The sequence below is a fragment of the Amblyomma mixtum genome, chromosome 8 (genome assembly GCF_055824585.1).
Source record: "Amblyomma mixtum isolate Tamu chromosome 8, ASM5582458v1, whole genome shotgun sequence".
NCBI classification, from domain to species: Eukaryota; Metazoa; Arthropoda; class Arachnida; order Ixodida; family Ixodidae; genus Amblyomma; species Amblyomma mixtum.
In genome coordinates, this window is record NC_143019.1 from 29,671,656 (window position 1) to 29,690,432 (window position 18,777).

Consider the following 18,777-nt stretch of genomic DNA (forward strand, 5'->3'; position numbering starts at 1 on the left):
GCGAACACAGACAGCTTATACCATTCCAAGCCATGCCGCCGTGGTGGCTCAGTAGTTATGGCGCTCGGCTGCTGACCCGAAAGACGTGGGTTCGATCCCGGCCGCCGCGGTCGAATTTCGACAGAGGCGAAATTCTAGAGGCTCGTATACTGTTCGATGTCAGTATGCAAGTCAAAGAACCCCAGGTGGTCGAAATTTCCGGAGCCTTTCACTACGGCTTCCCTCAGAGCCTGAGTCGCTTTGGGACGTTAAAAGCCCATAAACCATAAACCTTGCAAGCCTGTGTTTGTCGCCTGAGAAACGAGATTTGAGATTCCCATGACGCCCTCTACTGCAATACTGTTGCAAGGGAACGCCCAAATATTCTTCGGAGTCCCACCTGATGCCTCCACAAAGGCTTAGTTTTCTATCCCAGTGTCCTAGCCAAAAACCCCTTGGATTTCTAATCAGTTATGGGCGAAACCTCGAGCACGCTCTTTTTATCAGAACAGAAAAGGGTAACGTCTCAGTACAGGTCAAAAGTTTGATTTCACATTCTCTCCACCTTTCCGTTCATTAAATTTTCTTGTTTTCACAATATGATAGCCTGAAGCCACGAATTGCTGTTTTGGCTAATCCCATCTGTGGCATACAACGACTCAATTCGTGGCGCCAGCCAAAGGCCACTACTGCACATGCGCTGTTTCCATGGTAACCAGTACCATGGCAACCATGGCGCCGCAGCCGCTACGCTGCGCCGCACTGCACATGCGCAGAGTCGCGCCGCGCAGCTGGGATACAAGCCGGAAGCGATGCGCTCGCTCCTCAGACGCGCATCATGGAAGAAGGAGAGCGTCCGTGCTCGTCACGGAAGCAGTACAACAGGCTGCGTGAAATTGGGTCTTCCGGTCCAGAAGTCGTCACATGGTACAAGGCTAGCCGACAGCGTGAAAACGAGGCGAGAAAAGCTAAGGCAACACCACCTAGGCTAAGCGGGCGGCCGAGATGACAAGAGAACGAGAGGAACGTCTCGAGAAGAGACGCCGCCAAGCTGCTGAACGACAGCGGCTGCATGTCGCTACCGAAATGCCAGTAGACGAAACTGATTGTATACACTACATATATCTTGGCCTAGCTGAGCTAAGTCACTCGCAATTTTTGATGACACTATAGCATAGCGGCTCAAGACGGAGCCCTTCACTGCGGCGTCTCTGATAGCCTGAGTTGCTTTGGGAGGTTAAACCCCAATAAACCATAAAGCGAATAACAAAGGTAACTGTGGGCAGTCCTGTCGAACTGACTGAAGCGGAACAGGCACCGAGACACATTCGTCCAACTTTGTTAAAGGTAGGCCTTCTGGGTCTTGTCCTAAGTGTACGTGTCTGCGAAACGATACGCAAAAAGGGCCCCAGGCCCCTGAAGAAAGCTATTACCGCATTCACGTCATACCCTCGAGGCGGGGCTTAAGTGTCCCTCGAATATTTTGCCCAGTTTTCTTGAAAGACGCAACAGAAGCGGCCAGAATGAAGTGGATTTTCCGTAACTTTTACATGCGCTTAGGGCCAAAGTGGAAGAATGTTTTCGTCAAGTATCCACGAAATAGAATTTTACATGTACTCGCCTAAAGCTACACATTCGGAATTCTTAGAATGCGCGCTCTTTCTAAACAAATGCCAGTGAGCTAGACTCTTCAACGCACAATTACAATGTGCACACTTTTTGTAAGTTCAATTTCCTCATCATCAGAAGCAGCAGTCTATACGTGAACTGCAGGACAAAGTCCTCTCCCATGTCTCCAATTACATTGGCCCTGGGCCAGCCCCGGCCACCTTATCCCCGCAAACTTTGAAATCTCATCTCGCAACCTATCTCTCTGCCACCCCTGCTCCTCCTGCCTTCTCTTGGAATCTAATGTGTTGAATTTGAAAATCTGTAGTTTTTGGTTTATACCTGATATTACATCGCAACAACAGTTTATGGCTCGCCGCTGTCCAGCTGTGCGAGAAGATCGTAAGGCGTGGAAGCAACACAAAGCTGATCGTTTAACTAGCGGGAACAACAGATTTCAACGTTGGTAACTATAAACGTTAGCAAGGGCAGCAAGAGTCCGTACAAGCAAGATGAAGCGTAGGTTCGGGATAAATTATAGAAGTAAGTCTATTGGAAAGGCGCAAATGTTATAAAGATTTCAGGGTATCAGTGCAAGGCCCTGGTTTCCTTGGTACTTTAATTTTCCTGTTGCTACACCCGGAGGCCGGTGCCAAGGTAAGTTAAGCCATGGTTTTCTTTATTCCTGCATATCTCACAGAGCCAAGTAATGACGCATATGACATTGCATATTTGTGATACTGTGTCCATGATATGACTTATACATCGATAATACACGCGATGGCTGTTTGTGGCCTCGCTCTGCAGCAAAAATATGACTGCGCACTTTTTCTACAAAACAGGATATTCGAGAACAATTTGCTCACTAGGTTCTAGCAGCAGTCCACGTCGCCCTTTACGTCCGTTTAGCACAATACGTGTTTTGAAAAGTCCATTTGCGATGGACGAAGACTGGCAACTTTTGGACGCCGTTCAGTTTGAATCAGGACTGTTTATATTTTTTTTTCATCAACACAAGATTGCTGACCACTACCACCCTTAGCGAAAAAGAGGATGTGCTAAAAATGCATTTCAAACGTATTGTATTAATTTCATATTTATTTCGCATTTTTTTGTCCCTATGCTTAAACTGCAATACGAATGCTTTCTAAGTATACTAGGAATAATATTTTAAACGTTCTTAAAAATACGTGAAAAGTACATTTTTGCCCGCTTAGCATATTTATAATGCATTAAAAATATAATAAAAATATACATTAGAAATATACTAAAAATATGCATTTAATACATTAAAAATGTGTTTACTCGGGCTTAAAAAAGTCTACTGGGCGGCTCCGTGGAATGACACGGGTTAATTCATCAACTGGAGAACAAATCGTACACGGGTATTTATCATCAATCAACAGGAGTCTGATATTATAAGGTCACGTGATTGAATGGGAACGGCAGATACCTACATACAGCATACCAAGACGACAGCGACACAGCAAACAACAAATCCTACGACAAGCGCTATACTTGGCTTGCCGTATATATACCCAGCGAAAGCGACGCACTATTTTGCACGGTGATGCCTTTTTTTGCGCAAATACTGTGGGCTTCCAAATTATCGCAGAAGTACCCTACTGGTCGCGTTCGAATCTTGGATTAGTTGAGAACGGAATTGCTAGTTGAAACTTGCGTCAGGCACAGGTCAGGAGTCGAACTGTCAACCAACAGATACATGGGCGTGTAAGGGAGCCGGTCTGCCCTACCACACGGGGTCCTTTCCGCTGGCTTATTCGGACCCAGAAGTACCCAAGGCGCTTTTGCTGGTATAATGCTATCACGTTCTCACACGGAAATGTTCGAATGACATTGAGTGGAATGGCATTCGAGAATAGGAATGACATTCGGACTCGATGGACTGCCGCGGTGCTGCGCGACGCTTTCGAAACGCATTCGAAAGCCTCAGCTCGTTTTCAGTGTACAGCGACGACGACGACGGCGGTCACACTAGTCCGACAACGACAGTATATATCACGCTGAACAACAGCATGTAATTATAGTGAAATATCTAGTTTACTATAATATGATTCTAGAGGGACACGTTTTTCAGGCCAACGACACCGACGAATCCGGTCGGCGGACGGTCAGCCTTGTCGGCGGCTGAGCGAGAGCACGGTGATGAGGCGGCGGTGTGTGTATGCTCGCGCTTCTAAATGAGCGAAACGAACGGCTATATTTCACGTGTGCATACCTGAACACTCACCAGCGATAAGCGCTTGCCAAATCAATTTCAATCGACGACGGCTCTGTTCCCTTCCGCGACGACTAGGCCCAGCGAGTTCGCAGGGTTGGATCTGTGATTTCGGCGGTTGTGAAGAGCGAATCACAAGCTTTAGCGAATGCAAATGGTCACCAGGTGTAGTTTTGGCAACAGTGACCTGAAATCAACTATTGCTTACATCGCAGGGCACGCGTACGATAAACGGGAATCGCCGGTGTGACCCAGACTGCCGAGCCGTGCTTTACGGCCAGCAGCAGTCGTCGCCGTCGCTAGCTTGTGGATAACAAGTTAGGCCGTTTCAGTTAAAGCGAACAGTCGCCATACATACTTCTGGATAAAGTAGTTTAAAAAAAAGTACTGGCCACGTCGGAGAAAGCCGGGAAGCGAGAAGCGCCAGTCCTGCGCGATGCCAACAACCCGGCTTTCTCAGGCGTGCGATCGCGTCATCGCTTCCCACACATTGTAGCACTGCGTAAACAATCACGAGTACAACCAGTAAAAAAGAAAACAGATTGTTTATTAGAACCAAAGCGCAGATTGCGTTTTATGTTATGTAAACAAGCGATGTAAACAACAGTATGAGTGCAGTCGTCCTCATCGGCGCACTCCCGGGGAAATTTCATGCTGACGCGGTTAATATTCATTGACGTAATATTATCTTCAAGCACTCCCTTAGACAGAACACGTGTAGCATCGTTAGATGACATTCGGCTGGAAGGCATTCGAAGCGCCCGTGTAGCAGGGGTATAAGTGGTGATCACCTTCCTGCTAGAAGTTACCATAAACGAAAGGATGACAAAAAAGGGAAAGTTTTCACTCTTCGCTGAAACGTCATTTCGAGCCCTAGATTGTTCCACGGTAGCTTGAAGTGTAATGCAAATATGTTTACGCGGACAACCCATTTGTTAGAATTTAAATATACTTCAGACGAATTAATTGCGTATTTACGAAAGTACACTTTAAATAGATTGCCAGCACCAAAATGCGGTGTCCCAAAACTCGATTTTGAGCATTAGATTGTTCAACGACAGCTTGTAGTGCGCTGCAAATATGCTAATGCGGACTGCCAATTTGCTAGAATTTCAGTGTTCTTTGGACGAATTAATTACGTATTTACGGAAGTACACTTCCAATACATTGACGACACGCAAATGCCATTTCCCGAAACACGATTTCGAGCACTCGACTGTTCATGGCAGCTAGAAGTGTGCAAAGACGTTTAAAAGGACTGCCCGTTTGTTAGGATTGAAATATATTTCGGATTAATTAATTTCATATTTACGAAAGTTCACTTTTAATACATTGACAAGATGCTAAAACTGCATACATATTGCCACCTAGCATTGCCAGGTGGCGCATAGCTGCTGACGACGACGAAGAAGGGGCTCGCGCCGTGTGGAATCTGTCGCCCTTGCTGCCCCAGCTTGCGTGGCCTTGTCTGTCTTCGCACTTGTTATTAAAGCCCCCCTTCGTCAACAAGTACGTTACATCTCGCATCCAGCTGCCGAACGAAACTGTCCAGATGTACGTCGAGGACATGACGCGCCTATTCAGAAGAGCTGACCCGGCCATGCCGGAAGACAAGAAACTCCGGCATTTGATGCGTGGCGTCAAAGAGCAGCTTTTCGCAGGCCTCGTGCGCAGCCCACCATCGACCGTTGCTGCATTCCTTACAGAGGCCACAACGATGGAAAAGGTGCTGCAACAACGTTCTGCGACCTACGACCGGCCCGTGCATGCTGCTGCTGTCAACGCATCGTTTGCTACCTCCGGGAGCCACCCTGACGATCTGCGTGAACTGATTCGCACCATCGTGCGTGAAGAGGTCCTGAAATTTTGCAGCCCTTCGCAGCCAGCGCTAGGTTCGATTTCTGCTCTTGTTCGCGAGGAAGTGCAACAGGCGTTCAGGGTTCCTGCTGTCGAAACACCTCCTCTACCAGGAGAATGTCACCGCCCCACCTATGCTGAAATTGCGAGGCGCCCGGCTGCGGTTTCGCCACCACCGTTTCCGGTAACGCCTCCTGAGCCGCGGTCCTCCGTGCCACCAGTGCAGTATTTCGACGATCGCCGAGCGCCCTTGCGGAAGGCCGATATCTGGCGCACACCTGATAACCGGCCACTCTGCTTTCACTGCGGAGAACCAGGACATCTCTACCGTAACTGCTCTTATCGACGTCTCGGTTTGCAGGGCTTTCGAGCCGATTCACCCAGACCCCGGTTTGGCCATCGGCCCCCTGCCATTGAAGATTTCCTAGCGGAACAGCGAATTTCAGCCCGCACGCCGCATCAGCCGCGCTCATCGTCTCCGAGGCGCTCTTCCCCGAACCCCCACAGCTCCTCGCGAGCACCACAGGGTCGCTCGCCCAGCCCTCGTCGGGAAAACTGAGACCGGCGACCTTCGGGGGCGAGGTCGCTGGGAGTCGCTGCGCTGAAGACCTCCCGTCGCCGCCGCTACGTTCCGACCGTGAACAGATGGCACCGTCATCCGACCTAGACAACCCCGTTTCTTTGGACATACCTGTTCTTCTCGACGGTCACAGAGTCAGTGCATTAGTGGACACCGGGGCCGACTATTCAATTATCAGTGATAAATTGGCGACTCTTCTGAAAAAAGTGCTTACTCCATGTTCTGTGGTGCATCTTCGTACAGCCGGTGGTCATCTCGTTACCCCAAAGGGCATTTGCACGGCTCGCGTTCAGATTCATGACGTTCGTCATCAGTTGTGTAGTTCTGTGCAATTGCTCCCGCGATCTCATTATCGGCATTGACTTCCTGCGGGAGTATGGTGCTGTGATCGACCTCCGCCACCGAATCATCAGCTTTTCGACCAGTCAAGCCACCCACCTCGCCGACTCTTGCCACCGCAGTGCCGCCCTTCGTGTTTCTGCAGACAGTGTCACGTTGCCGCCACGGAGCAGTGTTTTGGTTGAAGTCGCCTGCAACGACTTGCATGACGCAGAAGCAGTCGCCGAGGCTAACTGTTCACTCCTGCTTATACCCCTGCCACACGGCAAATTTAATGTCATTCTCATCGAATGACATTTGTTCGACTTAATGTCATTTTTTCTGCGCGCTGCTACACGGCAAAAACTAATGTCATTTGCAAATGATGGCGATTGCGATGGAAAGAGAGTACAGTGAGTACAGCATACAAAAATTTCGATGTATGCTTCAATACGTTGCAAAAAGTATTGCTTTGCTAATGGAAAGCGATTCTAAAATCTTCATCCTCATTTTAATCAACGTATTTAGATAGGCGCGCTGTGCGAGGGATCTAAAAACGTTGATTTCAATAACGTGTTGATCACTGCTATCCACCACAAGTCCAAGCCAAGCCAAACCTCAGCCAGCGGCGGCAGGCAAATGGCGGACGTCATATTGTGAAATGCTCTCTATGGTGGAATTAGACAGTATTAGCTGTGCGTCCGCAAAAGCTTTGCGCATGCTACAGGCGCACCTTGCGCGCACTGCCGCCCCTCCTCACAACAGTTTTAGTAGGGAGCACGGTGGTTGGGTGTGACTAGCGTAGCGCGCGAGAAGCATAACATACTGTGGCGCCATCTAGACGATAGCGAGTCAAACCTCCTGAACTCAGTGCCGAAAAAACGTTTTTCTCTTTTATTAACGGCAGTAATGAATGCATTCAAAGGCTTTGTTTTTTTTTAATGTAAATCAATTGGATGAAATGAAAATGTAGATTCTAGTGCAAAGTTGGAGAAATACTTCGCTCGGGGTCGTTGCTATGACGACAGTGTACGCCGTGCATAGTTAAGCCTAGCATCAAGAAATTCTGAAATTTATCTCAAAAGCGGCTGATATTTCAAACCTATATTGTTACGGAGGGATGAGAATGCACAAAATAAAAGCGAATACAACCGTTTAGAGCAAGCTATCGCGTCGAAAAATGCAGCGGCGACGCAGTATTCAGTCCGAAGCGGGTGAGCTGGGCGTCGCCATGTTGTGAATGTTAACCACGCAAGGCTGGTAGCGAGAGTGAGTTTTATTTTTTTCCAATTCTATTTGGCATTTTTATATACATAAATGAACGACAGCACAATCGTAGGGACGCGGAAATATTACAGTGCTTGTGACGTTTTTGTAATCGTGTTTTTCGGTGTATATTCTCACCAAGCTTCTGGTGTCGAGGGAACACATTAGCTCGGACGTCGCAGGCGAATGTGTTCAGGGAACTCATTCGATACCTAATGTCGTTTTCATCGAATGACATTAGATTTTCTCGTGTGGCAGCAAACTAATGTCGTTTTGAACGAATGTCATTCGATGGGAATGACATTAAATTTGCCGTGTGGCAGGGGTATTACTCAAGGCATCTGTGCCGCTCGCAGTCTATTAAAGGGCAACTCCGGCGATTTTTCGATGTTCATCGATCGAAATGAAATTTTATGCCTGCATTCTTTATGGCAGCCTGATGTCGCATGTAAAATTTCGCACCTGAAAGCGACGTAGTTTTCCCGCAAGCGAATTTTGAAGACAAGCGCTCCTCGACGCGAGCGGCACCCATTGATCAAGCAAATTCTACAGGCCACCCTGTACTGTGACGTCACCGGCGGTTCGGCGTGTCAACCTGGTCGGGCGTGCGCTGGCGTTGGCAGTGCAGGGGAAAACTGAAAATTGGTTTTCAGGAAAGTAAGCTGTAACAGACACGCGAACCGCGACGTAAGGAAAGGGGTAAAGGAAGCAGTGAAAGAAGAAAGAGGTGCCGTAGTCTCCGGAATTATTTCGACTACCTGTGCAATTTCGCGCCATCTCAACGTGCTTGTGTACGCCAGAGTGATGGGTCACGGCAATTTCTGTTGTGCTGTGGGGTGCACAAATTCTTCATCTGTGACAACGGGCGTGGTCTACCATAGGTTTCCTGGCGATAAGAACCTTTGCGACAAGTGGGTGAGAGCTGTCCGCCGTGTCAACTGGTCTCCGAGTAAGCATACCCGCTTGTGCTCGGAACATTTCGCGCCAGATTGCTATGAAGACAGCGTGTACCTCAGAGAGAGCTTTGGACTCGCTAAGGCTTCGTTCAACCGGCGCTTGAAGGCTGGCTCTGTGCCAACGTTGTTCGAGTACAACCGCCCATCGCAGCGGCCAGCTGAACGAAGCGCGGCCGTCAAAAGGAAGCGGACCACGGTAAGCTAAAAAAAGCTCGAATTCATTTTTAATTGAATGAGTAATGACCACTCGGCAACAGCACACCGCGGGAAATTATATTTTAGATGCCGCGCGCTGATATCGGTGCAGGCTACCGCGAGGAGCCGAAAGAAAAATTCAGTTGCGGAACCGCTGCATGCGTAGCGTCTGCTAATCGTGCATAATTAAACTGTTTACCATGGCTGCGTGGACTTAGTGCCCAAGCGTTATTTTCATTTACTTTACACTAGTTTAAGAAAAAAGCTAAATGTACATCCCTTGGTTTTGTTTGCCATTGTACTTACATGCATACTGGTTTATTTCGCAAATTGTTAGCGTCCTATCACTACTTTCCGTTTTTGCACAGTTGGTCCAGGAGGCTCTCAAAGAAGCGCAGCTACGCGATCAGGTTGCAAGCTGCAGCAGAAACATGGATCCCACCTACCATGACAGTACTGACACGTGTGATGCTGACAATATAGCAGCATCTGGCGTAAATGCCAGATCGCCTCAAAGACGTGAGTTTGGTGTGCAAGCATGCTGCAGGCCAAGCGAGACGAAAGCTGTGCAAGTATGCTACAGGCCATACAGGTCAAGAGCTGTGCAAACACGCCCTGAAACAGTGTCTGTTGGTGAGTGCAATACTGCAGCAAGCAATGGAAAGTGTGGAAGTCATTTTTGCTCGAACAATTTTTTTTTATTTATGTACAGGGATTCAGGTGGATGCAGCTAATTTTCTGAATGCTGATGAGCAGACAGAACACCCATTGCATTCTGATGCTGCAGAGGTATTTGAAGAGTCCAGGCAGCTGATCTCATCTCCTAGACCAAGCATTGAGGCCCCAGCTTTTGACAATTTCATGTATGTTGCTTGTGCTGGACTGTGAAACATGGATGATGAGTTCTCTTCATTTTATTAGAGTGTTATGACATGTCCTTGCAACATTTCTTTACAGGGCTGCTTACCTGAGTGATCCCAGTGACTCTGATGGATCAGATGATGATGTGTAAGGACTAAGATATTTACACATTTTCATTTTCTTCGTTAATCAAATTACTGAGGTGTGCACACTGTAGACATGTACAGTCGAGGACAAAAGTGTGTGGACCACGTGTTGCTCAAGCGAAGACAATAGCTCTGCTATTAGCAGGCAGCTGCAGACCACACTTGGGGAGGTAAAAGTCAAAATTTTGTTCTTTCATCTCCACAAGTGTGGTCTCCAGCCGTCGACTAATAGTAGAGCTATCGGCTTCGTTTGAGGAATACGTGGTCCACAGACTTTAGTCCCCGACTGTACATAACCTATGACCAAGTTTGGTTTCATCCACTTGTTTAGCTTAATTACATTTGATGTGTATAGCACACAGGTAGCACCCCACGTTTGAAAAGTGCTTGACTGCTGTTAACAGTGCTGGGAAATCAACATCATAGAGTGCCTGTTTTACTCGACACGTCTAATTTTCTAGTTTGGTTTTTCTTCCTCACCTGCACAATATGATAACAAAAAAGTCATATTGAAGATAACATGGACTGGCAGACAGGAATACTGTGGCGCATATTGTATAGCATGAGTGTGAAATACGCTAGCATGACTTGAACAGCACGTCGTTAGCTATGCGTATAGCTCATTTTACAGGCCTTGGCTTTTGCTGTTATAATGAATGTGTCCTACTTTATATCACGGTAACACTCCCAGAGTGCGTTATACGCCATATGTATCTGAATAGAAAAAAAGATGCAAGCAGATTCTATCTTTCTAGTCTGCATTTTGGAGTAATGAACTTTCTAAATTGCAGTGACTGCACCAACGCATCCTCATATGTTTGTGACGAAACAGTAGCAGATGACAGTGATTCCGAGTAAGTGTACTGCATTTTTCCGGCTTTTTTTATCAAGCCTCCAGCTCTGTTGCTATTCATCATAAAGTCTGCTTCTCAGTGAAGTCGTTCTGTTGAAAGGTGCAAATAAAAAAAGGAATAAATGTGTTTACAAATATTTATGCAGGGTACTTCCAGCAGATGTGCTGCCAGGAGACAAAGTCGCCGAAAGAAAGTACATTGTGTTTCATACGAATCTAGAAGAACTTCTGCAAATCTGCCGTATATGTGGAGCTGCAGACTCCAGTGTTGACATCACCACAGCAGGGACGATGATTACAGCGACCATCACCTGTGTGAATGCCCACACGTCAAAGTGGCAGAGCCAGCCGATGGTCAACAATAAGCCTTTGGGCAACGTGCTCTTCTGTTCGGCCATTCTATTTTCTGGCAGCAGCCCTACAAAAGTGATCAGAATGATGTCAATTATGGGTGTGCAGGCCTTACAGAAGACGCAGTACTTTCAATTTCAGCGCTGTTACCTCCTACCTGCTGTGAAGAAGGTTTGTGTTACTATTGATAGTTGTAATCTCTAATGCTGCAGTTTAAATCGAATTGTTGTGCACATAATTCACACTAACATCTATTCAGCTACTTAAAAGCATACAGGCATGAACCACAGGATTTTAATAGAGCAAAAGCAACTTATCATTAGAGTGCAAGTAAGAGGAAGCCTCGGAAGACAAAATAAAATAAATATTTTAAGGATAATTGTGAGATGTTACTGTCCTCAAGCTATCGAGTGGGCCCACACTGCTTGTGGTGAGAGTGCAGAGCAAGAACACAGAAGGGACATTTTATATACTGAACAAGGAAGCCAAATGCAAGGCACCACAAGGTCACACAACAAGCTTTGACACACCTCTAGAGAGTCAACGACGGATGTCGTATGATAAGTACATGAAAAGCTCACTTCCCGCACACATTGCAACAACGTAAACTCGCGAAACAGTTTTCCGGGGTCACTCGCATTGAAGTAGTCCTCCAAAAAGGAACTCACAAGCACTCGTTCGAGGTCCGCTGACCGCTTCCAATATATCTCGCCCTTTTCTTGAGCTGCCAATGGCGTCTGTCATGCCAGCCTCGGAGTCTAATTCTCGGGAACAACCAGTCGTCACGGGTCTAAGGTCACCATATTTGCGGTCTCGGTCTCCACGGATGAGACTCATCATGATACATGCCATGCCTTCCTCACATGATCTCACACCCTCCAATGTTCGATTTTCTTTCTCCTCTTCTCCTCGATAGTCCACACACACGCGCGCTTCCTCTTCTTTACTGTTGGTATTTTTCTGCCCCTTCTTCCTCGTCTTCAGGATCATCAATACTGGCTATAATAAAAAGTGCACTAACATGCAGCACCTGAAAAAAAAAATCATACAAAACCATCAGCGTAAAAATATGTGGTCAAATTATCGTACATGACAAAGTTCCCTTCAATCATTGAGTGCGTCGAGGCATTTTGCCGCTGGAGAAGTATAAATACAATAGCCTATTCCTCAGTTTGCATGTGCATGTGAGAGCCTTAGCAGATTTGTCAGACTCATTCATCGATCGATTGAATGATATCCTTATTTGGATTCTGGCAGAAATGCTCCAGATATGCTCTGTTTACGTTCATTACTGCACAGTGCATCTAGCAATGGACTCTTCTTGCCTTTTAGGTATGGACCTCTGAACAAGAAAGACTGATTAATGAAATCAAAGGCCAGCCACGCTGCTTATCCGGCGATGGCAGATGCGACACACCAGGCCATTCTGCAGACTTTGGGACATACACACTTATGGACACCACCCTCAACAAAGTCCTGCACTTCGAACTTGTCAAGGTAGAGCTTGCTTTTATATTTTGGTGCCATTCTTCAAATGAACCGAGCATCTTCACCGGATGTTTTCATTTTATTAGGCTACGGTTGGTTTATCTATGCCAGTGATTGTGAATGCAGGAGACGCATTGCTTTTCATCCGCTAATTTACACACTGCATTCCTTGCACATTGAAAAGCAGTATAAACACAAGTTTTTTTATGAGCATTGGGCTGATCCCAACTTCTTCCCTTAAGCTATTGAGCATGCCTTAAGGTCTGAATTTTATTTTGATCCTTAATTACGAAAGAAGACTCAAATTCCCATACACAGCCATATATCAAGGTTCTCAAAGCATTGTAGACACCTAACTTTTGGGTACACGTTTTCTTATTTGTAATGAGGCGTAAGGCCTTATTATACATGGATTGCCACGTGGTGTACCTCTTCGACTGATAAATAATTTATAATCGAACTTATTTCTCATGCTGTTTCGGTTTCAACAGTCGAACGATGGCTATGATGTCAAAGAGAGTAATATAGGTGATGCATGAAAAACTGCAATAATCGGCGCTTCTACATATGTTGTCATTCCGGCTCTTGAGGAAGGCTGGCTTCAGCACTGTAGTGAATTAATGCGATGAAGCAGCGATTATATCACAGTTTTCCCATGCCTCGCGTGACATGTAACCCCTCTTAGACGTCATAGCCATCGGTCGGCTGTTGAAATATAAATTATTTAGCCATCGTAGCCGAATACCGCATAGTGTTTCATGCATAGTAGTTTCTTACGCATCATTATAGAGAAGCAAACATGCCACCAAAATACGATGTCTGTATACTCCTTTAAGTTTGTTCTGGTCTGAGAAGACCGAAGCAACCTATTGACCTACTCAGCAATGGCACAAAATTCTTACTGGCAGATTTATTATGATAGCATATGATAACCATTTCAATAGAATTGGTTATCATATGCCATCATAAACCATTTGCATCACATATGCATGCACAGCTCTTTCTGGGCATGTTTTCGACCTGGAAAACAGCATCTCTCTTTCAGGTTCACAAAGTACTTTTGCATTATTATTGCAGTCCACTGAAGTTGCGTCCAGTAACAAGATGGAGAAAACAGGCTTGGAGAGAGGGCTGGATTACCTCGTTAAACAAGGTGTGGTGATTTCAAGCATCACCACTGATCGGCACACCGAAGTCAAGTCGTTCCTGAAAAGCTCCCATCCCTCAATAAGCCACCTCTTTGATGTCTGGCACATAGCAAAAGGTAAATCTCAATAACATCTTCAGTGTAGCTTGAAATACTATTTCTAATTAGCCACACTGAAACACCAACAACACTTCACATAGAAAAGTATTTTCTGATATGTACCTCATATAAAAATGAACCCTCTCTTAAAGGACTGAAAAAGAAGATAGCTGCACTAGGACGTGCAAGACAGCACGAGATAGTGCTGGGATGGAGACGAACCATAGTTCGACACCTTTACTGGTGTGCCGTTACCAGCGACGGCAAAGAAGAACTTTTTCGTGCAAGGTGGCTGTCCATTCTCAGGCATATCGTCAATGTTCATCAGCATCCAAATCCACTCCACCCTTCATGTTTTCATGGTGAAGTGGAACCACGCGACTGGATCATTGAAGGTACGGTATTGAACTCTGAAATAAACTCTTCTTTTTACATCTGCTGAAACAATGTGAAAACTAATCACTGCTGTAAAGTTGCACTACTCCCATACTCTTTCACCAAAATTCGGTGCACTCCCATTTAATTTCTGCTTTTCCACTTTGTTCTTGTTTTCACTTCAGTACTACCTTCAGGGCATAGTATTTTAAAGAGCCATTCTCTGCATGCTTCACATATTTATTTACCCTGCAAGCTAAAATTTCTTACCTTTACTTTCAGGGTCACCCACATTTCAGAAACTAAAGGAGATTTTGGCAGCGCCACACTTCCTACGTGACATTGTGCATGCTTCAAACAATGCACAAACGTATGGACTTGAATCCTTCCATGGTTTGCTCATACATTTCGCACCAAAGAGCAGCAAGTTCACGTATGAGGGAATGCTATCCAGGTAATGTTACATAAATGTATTCCCAGTTGTATTTCACTGTGTTAGTCGTACCAATCACATACTTCCAAACCAGTAGAAGCCCTCCATAGGCGATGCAGCAGCAGAATGAGAAAAGTAATGGGATCAAATTCACAGATGCAGTGTAATAGGATACGCAACCAATGCTGCTAATCCAGATCAGTTGCAGTGAGGGTTGGCACCGCTATTAATGTAGAAAAGAAATATATTCTGATAGGCTGTAATCTATTGTGTTCTGAGGGATGAGAACTGCGTCTCAGATAAAGAGAACTAAAATTCTGCAATGTAGGTCTTTAAATATATTTAGGTTCAGCTGCTAATGAAGAAAAACAACAGAACCCCAACAAAGTTGTGATTCGGTTGCCTCAATATTTTTGTAGTACTGCACCTATCTATGAGAACAATTAAACCCCGTGACAGCTAGTGGTTCCTTCTGTAATCGTTAAAAAGGGGAGCGTGCTATGACACTTCTGTGCATTCACAATAGCCCTACTCTATGAGAGGCTTTTTCCATGCAGGCACAAATCTGCTTGGCTTGTGGATGGTGCTCGAAGCACTGCCATAACAGCCCTTTCTACACATTGCCTCAGTGGCCTTCAATGTGAGTTGCATGCTGCTGCCACACAGCAAAAACCTTTAGTGTAGGCAACACGTTTGCCATGTAGTAGCACCCTTACTTTCACATTAGTGGCCTTGTTCATGTCATTGTCTTCACAAAGTACAGCAGTTTAGGAAATGCATATTTCCTTGAAGGAAAAGGCAAACATTTGTGAAATGTCAGTAATTTTTTCTGAAAGTGCAGTGATTGTCTGTTAACAAGAACACTGCTCTGTGCCCATTTGTACGCAGAACACGAATTGCTGCAATACACTACAATCACAACAGTGACAGAGCTGTGGTCTGTGATGGCGATGGGGCTCCCAAGTGCTCACAAAAATTTTCTAGAGGAGAAAAGGAATGGACGGTGGTGTATGTGAAGGAGCCAACAAGCTATGGTAGGTACCACAGTCAAAGGCACACATAGTTTTCGCCACTCATTTCTTTACAAAGTGAAGGCTTATAATGCTTGGAGGATTAAGATTCCTCATTCATGTTAGATTTCATTTCTTCCCCAGGATACGTGCCTGTTCTCATCAATGCCGTGCTGGAATGCCTCAACATGTGGCCGTCATACTCTGCAGCTGAGGATGCTGCTTCGCATCGCCAACATGACACACTTGCGGCGAAGTATGGCCTAAAACCTACGAAAGAAGAAGCACTGAAGAAGCACCACTCACGTTTCGGGCTTTGAAAACTTAGCTGGCAAGGTGGCCAGAGTACGGAATGCATGATCAGAGAATTACGTGCTTTTCATTTTTTTTTTTGCGTAGCTGTTGCTTTGGTAACCTGTTTTAAACAAAAAACAGGCACTTCTCTCCAATGCTATGATTCAAACCTGTGCACGCACAGATGACAGCTGTGGTTGCAACCTTGAAAAGTATTCTCCGTGCATTGCCTGCAGTTTAATTTCTGTGAATAAACCATTGCAAGACTATGCCCATGGAGTCCTGGCTTTTTATCCTTCTACTCCTTTTCCCACTCTGTCACACACATTTGCTAACTTTTTCCCTATAACATTCCATATGCTGACATGGATTAAAAACCTGAGTCACATTGCTGCTGTGTTGCATGGGAAGTGCAAATGTGAATTCCTGTTGCACACACTTCAAAAACAAATAAAGCCAAGACTAAGGCTCAACACAGCTGCTTATGCATGAACAATGTGCAAGCTTTACTCACCTATTCCCATGAGAAGGTCTGATAGTGTGTGCTTGGAAATGCCTTCCTGATTTTTCCTAGTGCACAACCAGGAAGGGGCTGCCGATTTTTCTTGCCCAAGTGGCCCCACACCCACCATACGAACAGCCTATAGGCTGTATACCTCAACTTCCTGAAATGAAAACTGCAGTAAGCAAATGCATGATGGTGAATGCACCGTCAGTTCCACTTTTTTTTTATCAGAGTTTGCCCTTACTTCTATGCAGAATTCATACTTTTCCCTCAACACATCGGTGGCACTGTTTGCCTTCATCTGTTGTTGAATGCTCAAATGGAAATATGTTTGCCGAACTGTTGCTGCAATGCATGTAATTCCTCTCCTCCTTGAACAGCGCTGCTGCCTGCAGTATTTGTAAATAAAATAAATAAAAATACCCGCCGCTGTGGCTCAGTGATTACGGCGCTCGGCTGCTGGCCAGAAAGACGCGGGTTCGATCCCGGCCGCGGCGATCGAATTTCGATGGAGGCAAAATACTAGAGGCCCATGTACTGTGCGATGTCAGTGCACGTTAGAGAACCCCAGGTGGCCGAAATTTCCAAAGCCCTTCACAACGGCGTCCCTCATAGCCTGAGTCACTATGGGACGTTGAAACCCCAATAAATCTAATCAAAATAAATAAAATGCACTCACAGCTGGCAGAAAACGGGTCAATTATTCTCTTCAACGTGAAAGAAATCGGCCGCTCAAAACATTGCTCCAGACAAGAACATGAGCCTTTTCATAGCAAAATTACATTTACTCCCGATTGTTGAGAGAAATCGACTGGCGCGTACAAAAAGGCCCGCGCTGCGGTATGTCACAAACCTCCATCCACCAGCACAGCTCACAGGCATAAATCAGAGTAGCTAAACGTAAAGTGATGCACAATAAGCACATTGCTTCATGCGTCGCGAATTTCGTAATGTGTCACTAAAAAAATTGAGAAGCTCGCGAAATAATCGCACTGCCGCCTCGAAGAGGTAGCAATACGCCCACCTGTTTTGGTCAGCGTGCTCAAAGTATGTTGGGTTGTAGAACTGCAGCTGGCGTGAGTTCACTTCCAAAAGCTCGCCGTCGAGACAAAGCTTCGCAAACAGAGGACTGCTGGTGATGCATGCCCCTGTAAGGACATTGTGCACCGCGGCAACGTTCTGGCAGCAGATTCCTTCATCAGACTGGGTCGGCCGGCACTCGCCACACGAACAGCTGTCAGCGGGAGCATCACATTAACTTTTGTTCAGACGATTGTGTCACAAATGCATGCACGAGAGATGACTCAAGTACTTACTTCTCCGAGTTCAGACCGTCTCCATGCTGCAGGTGATGCGGCCTGTGGTGTGATTCGGCTGGCTCGCGCGGCGGTGGGTCATACCTGAATGGTGAATCGTCCAGTCCAAAATCGTCGCATGAGTCCTCTTCGAAAGACTCGCTGGTCTCAGAAAAGCTGTTTTCCGCGCTTGCAGACATATCGACAGCGCGGCTCCGAGTAGTAGCGATATCTGCACGGACTTCGCAGCGCGGCCAACCAGGCCAACCCGCCGGTGACGTCACGCTCAATACCGCACGAAAGCACCTCCCCGGTTTCGGTTTGGCGGTTTCGGTTTCGATTTTAGCGTTTTTTGCTGTTTAAAAATTATTTTAGGGTTGCTTTTGAAAACCTTGTACCGTACACATTAAAGGAGATTCTTAGGAACACAAAACAGCCATTAACCTAAAATGTCCGAAAAATCGCCGGAGTTGCCCTTTAACGCTTCGTAGTGGCCGGTCTGCGGTGCTGGTCACAAATTTTTCTAATGAGTACCGACATCTTTTTGCAGGAACCGCTATTGCTTCTGCCGAACCTTTTATCGATACTCCTGTTTGTTTTGCTTCCGCGGCAGCCGGCACTGACGAGCCCTCCCTTGAAAACGTCGACATAAACTGCCACCTGCCTCGGGAACAACGACTGGCTTTGGAGCTTCTGCTGAAGGAATACAAGCCGTGCTTCGCTTCTTCCTCGAAGGTTCGTCAAACACCCATCACGCAGCACCGCATCATCACCTATGACGACGCTCGCCCTATACGACAGCAGCCTTACCGTGTTTCTGCTAAAGAACGGGCAGTTATTCAAACCCAGGTTCAGGAAATGCTTGATGATGGCGTTGTTCAACCTTCCCAAAGCCCGTGGTCTTCGCCTGTCGTCCTCGTTA

The 18,777-nt window shown here is 46.2% G+C and overlaps 2 protein-coding genes across 4 annotated transcripts; one reads left to right on the plus strand and one right to left on the minus strand.

Annotated features, from left to right (window-relative positions):
• Positions 1 to 8,263: 8,263 nt before the first annotated feature.
• On the plus strand, positions 8,264 to 16,334 carry LOC149331868 (uncharacterized). Its single transcript, XM_089557422.1, has 12 exons — positions 8,264 to 8,999; positions 9,367 to 9,631; positions 9,711 to 9,861; positions 9,956 to 10,006; positions 10,797 to 10,859; positions 11,005 to 11,380; positions 12,542 to 12,706; positions 13,775 to 13,961; positions 14,096 to 14,338; positions 14,601 to 14,772; positions 15,640 to 15,785; positions 15,906 to 16,334. Exons 1-12 carry the CDS (start codon positions 8,652 to 8,654, stop codon positions 16,079 to 16,081), a joined length of 2,343 nt encoding a protein of 780 aa, XP_089413548.1. The 5' UTR covers positions 8,264 to 8,651; the 3' UTR covers positions 16,082 to 16,334.
• Positions 10,735 to 18,330, minus strand: LOC149331869 (P2X purinoceptor 7-like). 3 transcript variants are annotated; one of them, XR_016285119.1, is made up of 5 exons: positions 17,877 to 18,330; positions 17,585 to 17,794; positions 16,570 to 16,720; positions 11,878 to 16,031; positions 10,735 to 11,276 (listed from the first exon to the last, which is right to left on the minus strand). XR_016285119.1 is itself a non-coding variant. In XM_089556908.1 (4 exons), exons 1-3 carry the CDS (start codon positions 18,053 to 18,055, stop codon positions 16,570 to 16,572), a joined length of 540 nt encoding a protein of 179 aa, XP_089413034.1. In that variant the 5' UTR covers positions 18,056 to 18,330; the 3' UTR covers positions 11,655 to 12,239. The 3 variants fall into 3 exon arrangements, 2 of the variants coding, with proteins under 2 accessions (XP_089413034.1, XP_089413033.1); XM_089556908.1 differs by lacking the exon at positions 10,735 to 11,276 and having other exon boundaries at positions 11,655 to 12,239; XM_089556907.1 differs by lacking the exon at positions 10,735 to 11,276 and having other exon boundaries at positions 11,655 to 16,031.
• Positions 18,331 to 18,777: the final 447 nt, after the last annotated feature.

What these genes read in the sequence shown, in the direction of transcription:
- LOC149331868 (XM_089557422.1), top strand. Translation starts at nt 8,652, where the DNA reads ATGGGTCACGGCAATTTCTGTTGTGCTGTGGGGTGCACAAATTCTTCA. An exon ending in CCCTGAAACAGTGTCTGTTG is followed by an intron (nt 9,632 to 9,710) that starts GTGAGTGCAATA and finishes ATTTATGTACAG; the next exon opens with GGATTCAGGTGGATGCAGCT. An exon ending in TATGAGGGAATGCTATCCAG is followed by an intron (nt 14,773 to 15,639) that starts GTAATGTTACAT and finishes ATTTGTACGCAG; the next exon opens with AACACGAATTGCTGCAATAC.
- LOC149331869 (XM_089556908.1), bottom strand. Translation starts at nt 18,055, where the DNA reads ATGTCTGCAAGCGCGGAAAACAGCTTTTCTGAGACCAGCGAGTCTTTC. An exon ending in GACGGTCTGAACTCGGAGAA is followed by an intron (nt 17,795 to 17,876) that starts GTAAGTACTTGA and finishes TCCCGCTGACAG; the next exon opens with CTGTTCGTGTGGCGAGTGCC. An exon ending in GAGCACGCTGACCAAAACAG is followed by an intron (nt 16,721 to 17,584) that starts GTGGGCGTATTG and finishes TTTTCATTTCAG; the next exon opens with GAAGTTGAGGTATACAGCCT.